This window comes from Saimiri boliviensis, chromosome 3 (genome assembly GCF_048565385.1).
Source record: "Saimiri boliviensis isolate mSaiBol1 chromosome 3, mSaiBol1.pri, whole genome shotgun sequence".
Taxonomy (NCBI): Eukaryota; Metazoa; Chordata; class Mammalia; order Primates; family Cebidae; genus Saimiri; species Saimiri boliviensis.
This window is the reverse complement of record NC_133451.1, coordinates 50,247,237-50,260,497: the sequence shown is the minus strand read 5'-3', so window position 1 is coordinate 50,260,497 and position 13,261 is coordinate 50,247,237. Positions and strand designations below refer to the sequence as shown.

The window sequence follows — 13,261 nt, the reverse complement described above, 5'->3', positions numbered from 1 at the left end:
AATTAAACTGCTTTCTATGAGAGCCCCACAAATTACATCTTTCTTCCTTTCTTCTTTCTGGACTCCTGGACTTCTCTCTCCTGGAGAGAAAATAATTCACTAAAACATAAGCCCCAAGAGAGGACGAAGATTATTGCCTGCTATGTTCGCTGCTACACCTCCGCCGCTTCAATAACTGTGAATACATCTATGGATTTTGGGCACAGGGTCAGTTTAAAGATACGAGAAGGGACCAAGAGAATGAAGATTGAAGTTGTAATGTTAAGCACTCGTGCTGTATGGCCAGAGCTGGTATTCCAGTGGCCAGTATGGAGCAAAGCCACCAGACCCACGTGGGACCCACCTCACTCGCAGGCACACGCACATGATCTGGGCCAGCCTCTTTGAAACTCAGCAGTTCCGAAACCAGGATGATCATTTAACTAATATCCCTTGAAAATGCTGGAATGTAAATTGGGCAACACATTCAGCTCTACAAAAAAACCTCACAAACCCTTCTACATATGCTGGTTTATTTTAAAACAGCAAGGGGAGGGGTGTCCTTTTTTATCAAAGTGATGCTTTTTGGTTCGGCTAAAAACGTATATACTATTTCCTTGTGGCACATATACAGAACATACCAAAATAAGCAGAGGAACGTTTAAACATTCCAATTAAGTATTTTCATTAGCTATCCTAATATATTTTAGGTTAAGAATCCTGGGTTAATGATGACAAAAATTCTAAAAACCAGTCCTTGTGATTATTTCACTAGCCAAATAAATATCACCCATTTCTTAAATTGAAAATCTTTCAAGGTACCTTCCCCCTCAACATCAGCCATTAAAAAGAAAGTCTGCATTGTCAAAGTTAGGATGGAAATGCATTTGAAATACTTTAGGCCAAAAATTATATCCTTTGAAAAGTATCTGTACTATCTTTACTTCAGTCTTTCCAAGAAGAATTCTCAAGATCTTTTTAACATAGTCTTGTTTTATTTTTAAGCATGCACTAGCCAAGGAGAATAATAGCCAACGTCTCCGTCTCCTGCCACCTTTCCCGCTTCTAAAATTTCCAGTAAATATTTTCCCCAGAAGCCAACTGAATCCCGTTTTAGAAATACTTCTTTTCCAATAAAGAGACACATTACCTTCCGGAGCTCTTTGTGATAATGCTCTCCTTTGTTCTAACTCTGTCAACTAATTCCTCTGCTTAAGAACCTACATAGGCCATTATATTTAAATTACTGGGAGTCCCGGGGTTATTTGGAAGAATTTTCTAAAACCCTCTGTAATGAGTTACCTAGGGTAAACTCAAATGAAGTTGGATATTTTGCTTCACTAAGCAATTTAAAAATACAAGATGAAGGAGAACAGTTTCACCTTTTTCATATTTCCTCTTATCTTTCTTCTACTTGGTCAAGAATGAGGCATTCACTACTGGCAAGTGCCATCAGACCTGCCTTTTCCTTAAGTGATAAGAGTTCTGCCCACCACAAACAGCCCCCTTCCTCCTCCCTCCCCAGACTCCCTGGGTTGGGGAGAGCAGCCAACAGTGCTCTTAACACCCCATCAAAACAGACTGGGGGTTCCAGGGAAGAATCTCAAGATGATCTAAACCACACAGGCCCCTTATCAAGATTTGCAGGTTTGTTTGTTGCTGCCTTTGCTTCAATGAATGAACTGACATAAACAAGGTGTATTATTTTGCTAAACATTTAAAATAGGTTAATAAGCAAAGAATGAAAGGTCCTCTATCATCATAATCAGATGTTAAGAATCTCTTGTCGGGTGGCTGGTGGTGGGGGTGGGGAGGAGAAGGGAACAGAAGCAGCCTTGGACTTTATAACAACTCAAAATACATATCCATGCTGGATTTGTACTGAACATACAACATAGGTAATACATGCAAAAGTGATAGCCATACTTTTCCATTTTTAAAAGTCATTTCTCTCAATAGGCAACTACTCAGCCAGATTACATTTACAAATATCTCCTCACATATGGCACTGCAGGAAAGACCTATTATTGAAGAATAAAAATCCAGGTGCCCTAAAAATTATCCCGTCTTATCTTCCGCTAGTCTCTACAGACACTCCATCTGTGGGAGAAGAGCCTTCGGCTACCTCTAACCTTGTGTCTGCTCTTCACATCTTGACCAAATTCCACCCCATTCGGGCCCCTATCTTCCTTTCAGTTGGCCACTCTATTGAAGAAGTCATGCCCTCTGCCCTCCAAACCAATGGTAATGAATAGCACCAGAACTGTTACTTAAATCTTATTCCAAGTCCTGTAACCTTAGCGGCTACCCAGCATTCATCTTCCTATAGGTCCTAGGTTCCTTAAAGGCAGGGATCCCATCTTAACATCATTTTATTAATACCTGTCATGTCAAAATTGATGATGTCTACCATCCAGGAGCTGCTGAATTGCAATTTCATTTCTACCACCTTCCCCACTGGACCACTGGCTGATCTCAAACATGTCACTGAGCCATGACCACAAAATGACCAGAGGGACAGGACAGATGGGAAGGGGAGTCGGAGTGGTGGGTAAACCAATCCATCCTTGAGTAATCAAGAGATAAGGACGTCGGGAGCCGTCCTTCGTCCATACAGACCCTTCAGCCTCCGTGCCGCATTAGAGCACGATTCTTAGGGTAGGGCTGAATGATTGATTACGGATTTCTCTAGACCTTGAGCTTCCTTTGTCTTATTTTGACACTCATTTTAAGCTATCACACAGTACATTTTCTTCGGTGGTTAGATCCCGCCACACCTAACAGATCCATAACCCATTTTTAGGCTGTGGGTTCTTTACTGGCTGTTTTCAATACAGCCGAAATTGTGCCTATAGTCGTGGATTATGTTAGCGTCTACCAAGCATTTATGAGAAACTCTGCCCCACAGCCAAGGCAGTGAGGAAAGAAAAACTACCGGTTATTTTCCCGTTTCTGAATTATTCCAAAAGGATTTCAGACAGGTCCTCAAACCAACTGAGTTGGCCGTCAAACCAACTGAGTTGGGCAGGACCTAAGAACCATTTCAAAATGACAATTACTTGGTTTTCTTCACAGCTGCAGCAAAGGTCCTATAACTAGCTCCGGTAACACAATAAAGTCTCTGCCAACCCTTCCAATGAAAAAACTTCCCCTAAAAAAAAAAAAAAAAAAAAGTTCAATTTCCTTCTGGGGCAATTGAAATAACTCTCATTTTGTTCTACTCTTCACTCACACAATAACAAATATTTGAAGACTGCCATTCACTAAACCTTCCCTTGCCTTATCTTCTCTCCAGGCTTAATAAATCCCATTTCTTTAAGTTGCCTTCAAAGGACCTATTCCCCAAAGCTTTCAGCAACTCTGTACCCTCCTCTACACCCAATATGGCCATTTTATTCTCTGAGAAAAACAAAAAACATACCTTAAACATTGCCTAGTGCAGAGAAGAACACAGGATTCCCTTCGTAGTCTACACTTCTTTTCATGAAAACTTCCATTTCACCCTATGACTGGTTCACAGTTAACACACCATTCTTTATAGTCCCCAATGCCACCATCATATTATAGAGCCAAGTTCTGTGACTTTGGGGTTTAGTTTCTTACAGGGACCTGACCCTAAGAATTTCACTGACATCTTCCATCGTGTCTGTGAAATTGAGTTTCAAGAAAATGTAGCTCACAAATAATCAACGAACAAACACAGCAGAGTCCAACATTATATTCCCTCCCTCAAACAGGCCACCCCCCTCCTCTTGGCTGTATTTCCACTAATTCCATAGTATCAACATTACTTCCAGTTACCTACACCCATGATCATTCCAGTTCTCCTGCCCCTCAATCTCATCAGTCCCTGACACACAGAAGGTGCCCATAAAATACGCTGAGTGAAGACCTGCACCTTTATCCTCCTGTATCTTAACGGCGCTTTCTTTCCAAAGCATGTACCCTAATACCCGGGTCCTCTACCCCTTCACCCAGAGATAATCTAAAGAGCCCTGGTCCGCCCAGCTCCCCAACACATAGCTCGAAGCCATGAGTTTAACGCTCCTAAAATAGTCTCCATAAAAATCTAGGCAAATATTCATTACAGCATTGCTTGCAATCCAAATGTCCATCAAAGGATGAATAGGTGAACAGAATATGGTCTATATATACAATGGAATAGTATTCAGCCTTAAAAAGGAAGAAAATTCTGACTTCCACAACAATAGAGATGAACCTTGAGGACTTTATGCTAAGTGAAATATACCAGTTAAAAAAAAAAAAAAGGACAAACTCAGCATTTGAGAGATATCTGGAATAGTCAAAGACATTAGAATGATGGCTGCCAGAAACTGGGGGAGAGAGAGGGGAGCTGCTGTTTAATAAATATAGAATTTCAGTTTTGCAAGATGAAAAATGTTCAACAATGTGAATGTACCTAACACTACTGAACTATACATTTAAAGATGATTACGGTAGTAAATTTCATATTATGTATATTTTACTATTAAAAAAAAAAAAAAAAAGCCAGGTGTGGTAGCTCACACCTGTAACCCCAGCACTTTGGGAGGCTGAGGCTGGCAGATTGCTTGAGCCCAGAATTTTGAGACTCCTCTGTACAAAAAAAAAAAAAAAATTAAAAAATTAGCCGGGTGTGGTGGCACATGCCTGCAGTCCCAGCTACTCAGGAGGCTGAGATGGGAAGATCACATAAGTTAGGAGGTGGAGGCTGGAGTGAACCATGATCATGCCACTGCACTCCAGCCTGGGCAACCGAGCAAGACCCTACCTCATAAATAAACAAACAAACAAATAGACCTTCCCTTAGTCTTGGTTGCCCACAGCAAGGGGGTGTCCAAGTTTTAAGGAAGGGCTTGGCCTCTCACTTCACCAGACTGTTGGAACAGGTTGGAAAGTATGTCTAACTGGACAGAATGGTGGAACAGACAGGTAGCCCTGATTAGTAAGCAAAGCCTGGGGGCCACTCCTGGGTCAGGTCCACCTTACCCTTGACTTCAAAAAGCCCTCTTCATGCCGGGCGCGGTGGCTCAAGCCTGTAATCCCAGCACTTTGGGAGGCCATCACGAGGTCAAGAGATCGAGACCATCCTGGTCAACATGGTGAAACCCCGTCTCTGCTAAAAATACAAAAAATTAGCTGGGCATGGTGGCACATGCCTGTAATCCCAGCTACTCAGGAGGCTGAGGCAGGAGAATTGCCTGAACCCAGGAGGCGGAGGTTGCGGTGAGCCGAGATCGCGCCATTGCACTCCAGCCTGGGTAACAATAGCGAAACTCCGTCTCCAAAAAAAAAAAAAAAAAAAAAAAAAAGCCCTCTTCATATCCTAGACTAAACTCCACACTAAATACACATTCCATCCATGCTCCTTGAGGCTAAAGAGAGGAGTCTTACCTTCCTAGCCAATTCCCTACCCCCAGCCATCATACCAACAGAAAGATTTGATAATCTTCAAGTAAGATCCTAATGCCTTGCTCCATGTTTCTGCAGTTTTTTCCAGCTGAAGCCACAAACATACTACCTTCATCCTTTAAGGTTGAGAAATTAATCTCAAATATTATCTCTCGTGCAGATGCTTTTACCAATCCCTGATCTCCTACTACCTGCCCATCAAGATTTAAGCTCATTTCCTTTAAAATCCTGCCCAGAGTACTTTGCACTTAAGATAACCAAATTCTACTTTGAATCAGAGGCTGTGCTCGTAAGAGGCTGTGCTTTTGCCCTGTCCTTCCTCCACCCCCAGCCCGTAACGGAAGACCAAGGCATTGGGATTGGTAAACCTTTGTTAAACTGAATCCAAAATGTTTACTGGGCATTTATTATGTTCAAAGCTTAATGTAAGTACTGGAGAACAGAAAAGATGTTAAACTAATACTTACTGAACACCAACTACTATGTCTAGCCTGGGGCAATAGACAAGTTCAACTCTGTCCTTTAACTCCTAAGGAAAGCAGTCAGGGAAAAGCTCCTTGACTGATTTCACAAACCCTACGTGAGCTACATGTACTTATTCATCTAGAGAAAATGGACATTTACAGACATTTTCCCCACGTAAACTTTGATCCAGAAATCTGTACCTCTTTTCGTGGAAAGTAACCCAAGAATACAGTTAAACAAAGAGCCAAGTGGATAAATATGCATTACCACTAACTGGTATATTAACTAAATATAACAACTTCATCTTAATACCAAAAAAACCACTCTACATATTCTGTTTACACATTTTCAATTTTCTGTTTTCTGAGAGGCAAAGCTGAAAGGGGAACATAAGAAAATCAGCCCGATAGTGGAGTCCACACACTTCCTCTATGAGGGGCACTGTGCTAAGCATATTACATGCAGAATCTCATGTAATCCTCACAGGGGCCCTACGACATCATCTCCATTTTACAGATGAGGAAATGAAGCTTAAGGAGAGGTTAAGTGTCTTGTCCCAGAGCACACAGCAGGGAAGAGACAGAAATGGAATAAAAATCCAGGGTGTCAATTTCAGAGCCCAAGCTCATAATTAACTGATGCACGTATCCTGAATAATAATTTGATATAAACCTTAAATTTTGCAAAAATGTTGAAAACCTGTCAGAAAGGTATGCATAGGAAGATGTCTAGCAAACATGTGTCATAACCAAAATGTAAGCATAAAAGCCAAAACATAAGATGAATAGGGAAAGTACCAGACACAAACATTTATGTTGGATAAATCTGACAAGATGTGTAGTTTGTTTTGTTTATTTCCTGGAGAAAAAAAAAAAAGTTCAAGATCTATTCAGTCTCTAAGACTAGTGATTTCCTAACTCTTATCAAAAGTTAAATAAAACAAGACAAAAAAATTAAAGTTTATTTCATTTTAAAAACTGTCGGCTGGATGCAGTGGTTCATGCCTGTAATCCCAGCACTTTGAGAGGCCAAGGCAAGTGAATCATCTGAGGTCAAGAGTTCCAGACCAGCTTGGCCAACATGATGAAACCCTGTCTCTACTAAAAATACAAAAATTAGTCGTGCGTGGTGGTGTGTGCCTGTAGTCGCAGCTACTTGAGAGGCTGAGGCAGGAGAATCGCTTGAACCCAGGAGGTGGAGGTTGCAGTAAGCCGAGATTGTGCCACTGTACCCCAACCAGGGCAACAAGAGCAAAACTCCATCTCAAAAACAAAAAACTGTCAACTTTGTTATTTACTGATACCCATGCTCAAGAATTATAGAGAAATAGTCAAGTTCTATCCATACCTGAGGCATTCACCCATTTATTAGGTGCCTATCCCATCCCTAGCCTGTGCCAAGCACCTTTACAAAAATCTCTTTCTAATCTTTAGGGCAATCATATTAACAGAGTAGGCATTACTCCCATTTAAGGGACAATAATAATTCTCGTTTTACAGATGGTAATTATAGCTAACATATATTGAGCCTGTACTATGAAGCACCATTCTAAAAGTTTTATATGTAGCAACACATTTACTGGCAGAGATTAAGAAATTTGCCCAAAGTTACAGAGCTAATTAAGTGGCAAAACTAGGATGGAAAATGAAAACTCAAAAATGTTAAGCGGGTGGATCACACTTTTAATCCCAGGACTTTGGGAGGGTGGATCATGAGGTCAGGAGATTGAGACCATCCTGGCTAACCTGGTGAAACCCCGTCTCTACTAAAAATACAAAAAAATTAGCCGGGTGTGATGGAGCGCGCCTGTAATCCCAGCGCCTCAGGAGACTGAGGCAGGCGAATCACTTAAACCCGGAAGACGGAGGTTGCAGTGAGCCAAGATCACGCCACTGCACTCCAGCCTGGGTGACAGAGCAAGACTCCGTCTCCCAAAAAAAAGTAAATAAATAAACAAAACTTTTTACTGTGCCAACTCCCTCCCAGGCCTTCCTCACTGTGGACTTACAGCTGTGGCATCTATTCAAGTTAACAGAATTGCACAGGAAATTTTGCATATTTGGATTCCTCCAAGTGTCATTTAATTCCATTTTTTGCTCTAAGGCTACAGAGCTGTCAGTCATGAAGCCATCAGACCAACACAAGGTAGGCTGGACTGTGCTCCTCCTACTTGTCATCTGCCTGGTCCCAGGGGCAGATTTGGATTCCTGCATTCACCAGAGCCCAGTGGGAAACGCTCAGGGTTGGCAGGATCAAGTCCTAGAGCCTACTGCAACCTGAAGAGCAAGGCCCCATCTACAGAGGCCGTGACCTTCAATTCTTAAAGAGAAGACAGAAATAGAGACCTTGATAAAAACTCTAGATTGTTTCATATCACCTCAATGTTTTCTAAAAAGCACCATGTAGGCCAAACAAGACACATCTCCACCGGCTATCAGATTACAACTGCCCTTTACTTAAGAATCTGAGGTCAAAAGATGAGCCGTATGATCATGTCCAAAAAATGTCAGAAATCAGAGCTGCTGGGCCAAGCTGACTCGACTCTAGTCCTCTCTATGTACAACAAAGATTTACACTGGATTTGCCCTCCAGGCAAACTTTTACCTCCGCTAACTCCCTCCCAGGCCTTGCTCACTCTGGACTTACAGCTATGGCAGTATCTATTCAAGTTACCAAAACTGCACATGCAATTTTGCATATCTGGATTCCTGCAAATGTCATTTAATTCCTCTTTTTAAAAGTTACCACACACTAATGCAGCAAAAGAAAGCACTTCCCACATGGTAGCCTGCCAACTCTTCAACTGAATTCATTCTGGAGAAAATGCTGCCACAGCCTGGACCACTACACCCTGAAGGGGTCCCCACACTGCAGTCCAGCTCTGAGAATTCCGCTGGAGGCACTGTGGTTCATTTCCTTGTGTCCTTCTTTAATCAGCTGGAAGAAGCTTGAGGAAATGAGTCAAAACCCTAAGGGTAACTTCGAAGGACTGTCAACAACAGCAGCAAAATTCATCACCACAACATCTGTACATAAATGTGCTCCAAGGGAAGCCCGCGGAATACTTGGCACATTTCTGATGAGAATTTCTTTTGGGAGAAAAAAATGGCTCTGGATGGTAAATTGTCGTTATTTCTCACCGTGTTATCCAGGGTAAATAGCCAATGGTATCAGCTATTATTGGGGGTGTTCTCTCCCACCTATGCACAAGACCATTTTTACGTTTTGGATTTAAATTGGTTTGCATCATTATTTTAGAGACAGCTTACCTTCATTTCAGAGACCCTACCTGGAATGGGACAGCTAACACCTAAAGCCAGCATACCACAGGTTAAATGCCTACAGCCCCTTCTCCAAGCTAAAATTTAATGAATCCTCCCTCCACAAATACTCCCTTGTCATAAGACATGCAATTCTCAGTATTTTTCACCAAAATTGGGAAGGTAGTGACATTGGCCATTCTGCATTCCCAGAACCTCCAACAATGCCTGGCACATAGTAAAAACTCATTATTTTTGAATGAGTCTTACAACAGATTCTGGTGAGTAATGGGAATGGACATACAGCTGGGCACACGAAGCCAATCTCATCAGGTTTCACCACTGATGATTTGAGGTTTATCCTTGCCAGTTTCTCCAGCTGCAAAACATTAGGGGGTAATAATAGTACTACCTCCTGGGCTCATGGAGACTACTAGAAATAGCAGGTAAAGCCCCAAGCACCGGGCCTGGTACATCGTTTCCAACTGAAGAGCAACAACTATATATCACACACGTCATAGGAAATTTAAGATGCATTAGAAAGCATGCTGTAAATGCACAGCATACAGGATTTACAGAGTCATGGGAAGAAAATATGGGGATGAGTGCGGGGAAAAACAGAATAGGGATAAATGAATTATCTGGGATCTCTTTATAAGACCATTTTATTATTTCCAGCAGGGTAATTTAGAGTGCCTTGTGTCCAGCTGCTGAGAATGACTCCAGCCTCACACCTGCAGGCACCAGAGGGGAAGGCATGATTCACTATTCCTTGCAGGTTCATCCTGTTAGGCACAGGAGCTGTAATACTGTTGTAGGGGGAAGGGGAGGAGAAGAATGAGGGTTAGGACAAAGTGGGTACCTCCTAGCCCTCAAAGAGCAATGCAGAGGAATATATGGGAATTGAGGGGCAGGCAGCATAAGCCACAGCTCCAGTCAGATGCATCCATACACTATGAGGTTCCTGTGAGCAGGAGAGGCAGAGGAATTTGAGAGAGGCAGGCAGGGACCAGAGACATAGTTGAAAAGACTGCCGAGTCTACACTTAGAACATTGGAGGATAATTCTAGACGCAAAGGATCCTTCGGGATGCAGATGCCCCGTTGTCTTCTGGAGGACACTGGATCCCCAGAATGTAAGCAACCTGCCTAAGGACACGCAGCCATGGAATGGCAGAGAAAAGGAGAATCCCGGAGACAGAGCAAGGCTTGGTCGTTATACCACACTGCCCCGCAGGAGGCAGACCTTCAAATTCCCTTTGCCAAAAATCTACTGGGAAGGAGGAAACCACTGATTCATTTAATTTTTAAAAAGGCAGATATTCGATGTGCTCAGTCTTTCTGGTCTCCTAGTGGAGTCCAGTTCACATACCTTAACTGATATTAAAAAGGCCAAGGCACAAAAACAAAGACCAGATGAGTCGTTTTAAGCCAGGTAATCAAACCCTCCAGGGAATCCGAAGACTCCCGCGTGACCCCTGCTGACCCCTCCTGCTGCGCAGGGGTCCAGATGCAAGGCCTCTCTACCCCCACAGGAAAGCTCTCACAATGGTTACAAGATGAGGAGGCGGGAGGCTGCGCCTGGAGGCTTTCTAGAGAAACTGATCGGTGGTTGACAGTCTCACAACCCTTCATTGCGCCGCTTCCTTTCAAGCACTGGATTCCAGCTCAGACTCACTTTCTATCTTTACATCATCAGGATAACCTAAATGACCTGGGAGAGAACAGGGCTTCAGGGGTTAGCTGGGCAACCTGCACTCGCGCGCACCAGCGACACCTAGAAAACAAGGAAACGGGAGGCAGGAATCCGACCGAGAGGCTCCGGCAGCCTGGAAGTCCTACACCTAAGAGCCAAGTTCCCACGCGAATATACCTGGATTTTTGTTACAGCTTTAAGAACTAAGATTTGCAAAAAGTTCCACTCCATCTCCCTCCCCATCCCCAGGCAGCCCTGAAGTCTAGACGTCCCGGGGGTGGGGAGGCGGGCAGTCACGAACCTCAAAAATTTCCCAAGAAAATAAGGACCTGCGAATACAGGTCGCAGACAGCCGGACTAGGAGCTTCCAGAGCCCGCCAGGCAGGCCAGGCACTCTGGCCAGCGCGCTAGACGGCCGGGGTCAGGAACCGCAGAGTCCCAGTACTCTGTCCGCTGCCTTCCCGGAGCAGGCGGCAAACGCAGCCTCCAGCAGCCCCGGGGCGCTTGGCAGGAATGAAACGGCGCCACGGCAGAAAGAGGCGAGCACGGGATGTAGGAAAGCAAAAAGTCTGCAACCTAGCGGCTGCTTTCCACACGCCCTACCCGAGTTGTCCCTGTCGCCACTACCACCAGGTTCGCGGGGGTCCGGCCGCACACTCGCACGCCGCACGCTTCCCGTGCAAAACCCTAACCTGGAGGCGGGGAAAAGCCTCAGCCTTCGATTCGTCTCCACGGGTGGCGACGCCAGCAGAGGCGGCAGCGGGTAGGTCCCCAGCTCTGGGCACAAAGAGCGCCTGCGGTTGGAAGGCAGCAGCCGCAGAGGAGAGAAAGGGCTCTTTAACTTTGCCCTCCGCGCGGCGGCGAACCTGCGGGCAGGTCGTCCTGGGCGCCGGTTACACACACGCAACTTTTAACAAAAGGAATCTGTGGCCGCGCCTCGCACGGAGAGATAAGGCGCTCGGTGCGAATCTCCGAGCCGCCCGCCTCCGCCCCCAGCGCACCGTCGGCACAAAAGCCACTCCAAACTCACATGCAGCCTGCAGCCTCGCTCACGCCTAACCCCCTCGCTGTCCCCACTCCCGAAAGAACCCCAGCTTCGCGACCCCACCACCAGCAACTGAGGTCTCCTCGCGCAGGTGAGCAAGGCAGGGCTCCGGAGAGTCCGAGGGCCGCTTGGAGTCTCTCTGGAGGCTAGAACGCAAGGGTATTAACGGCCCGCAGCTCCCCCTCCGGACGCACCCTGGCGTGTACCACCCTCCCAGGCACAGGTTTCGCCGAGGAGTCGCACGGCCCGGGTGCCCGCCGCGGTGTCCCACCTGTCTGGACGCGGAGCAGGAGGAGCAGAAAGCAGAGAAAATCCCAGGCGCCGCGAGCGCCTCTCATCGCGGTGGCTGCGCTGGGATCCGAGCTCTGGTCCGCGTTCCAGCTCTCGCCCAAGTGCAGCGAGCGCGGCAAAGCCGAGCCCCCGGAGCCGCGAGCGCCGAGCGCAGCCCCTCCTCCCAGCGCCCTCCCCCTGCGCGCCGGCCACGCCCCTCCTCGCCTCGCCTCCCTCGCGCCCGCCGGGGTCTCGCTCCTTCTCGGCGGCGTCTGGCCCATGCTCTTCCGACTTGCTGATGCCGGGGGCGGGGTGGGGGAGCTGTGCCCGCCCTCGCCGCCCGCTCTTGACCCGGGAGCCCCTTTCTCTCTCCACCTCTCCACCCCTGGGATGTGGTCCTCCCGTCCGAGGCCGTTCCCGGATTAGGGAGGTGCTGCCCGCTGGCTTTATGAAGCTGGGCACCACGCGCACATTCGGGCACCGGCCCGCCACCTGCCAGGTGCTCCCCAGACAATAAAGGTCGGCTCCCCGCCCCTACGGCTCGTTCGAGGGAGAGGAGGCTGGACGCCGCTGGTGGTGGAGGTACGGGGATGGGAAGGGGAGCGTTAGGAAATTGAGCCCCGACATACCCTCCAGGCCTGTTAGAAGCGCCTGGCACCGCGGTAAAGGCTGAGCCTGGCTTAGCTAATTGTTTCTGCTCAGTTTCTCCACCTGCTTCTTAACCTGTAAGGACACAGTGAGTTCCTATTGGTCGGGTTGGCCTACGCCCCAGAAGCCCGTACCCGGACTTTTGTGGAGACAGGGGCGGTGGAGTGGGGAGGGGCGTGTTGCGAAGTTTGCTCTGGGACCCCAGGTTTTCTTACACATTTCTCCCCCTACCCCAACGCTGCCAACCCCTGTAATGATTTCTCTGCCTCTGTTATCAGACAACAGTTCCAGACCTAGGGATCCCTGTGTTCCTCTTAACTGCCCTTGCTGGTCCCAGGAGCAAAATAAAAGTACAACGATTCTTTTACGCCATATTTCACTGTCCAGAAAGTGCTTTACCCACGGTCTCATGCTGGATCCTTGAACGGAAAGCAGCGACAGTGTAGGGGTTACTAGTTCTTCCCCACACCGACTCTTCTTTCATGCT

General features: G+C 46.3%; 1 protein-coding gene across 9 annotated transcripts in view; it reads right to left on the bottom strand.

Moving 5' to 3' along the window:
• KIT (KIT proto-oncogene, receptor tyrosine kinase) overlaps positions 1 to 12,302 on the bottom strand; it is an 84,242-nt gene extending 71,940 nt beyond the window's left edge. For 6 of the 9 annotated variants that reach the window (XM_010344151.2, XM_039468505.2, XM_010344153.3 and 3 more), the window contains exon 1: positions 12,128 to 12,302. In XM_010344151.2, coding sequence (XP_010342453.1) covers positions 12,128 to 12,194 — 67 coding nt within the window. In that variant the 5' untranslated portion in view covers positions 12,195 to 12,302. Of the gene's footprint in view, positions 1 to 11,112; positions 11,354 to 12,127 lie in introns of those variants that run through there. The other 3 variants (XM_010344152.3, XM_003933617.4, XM_074396139.1) reach the window with 2 other exon arrangements.
• Positions 12,303 to 13,261: the final 959 nt, after the last annotated feature.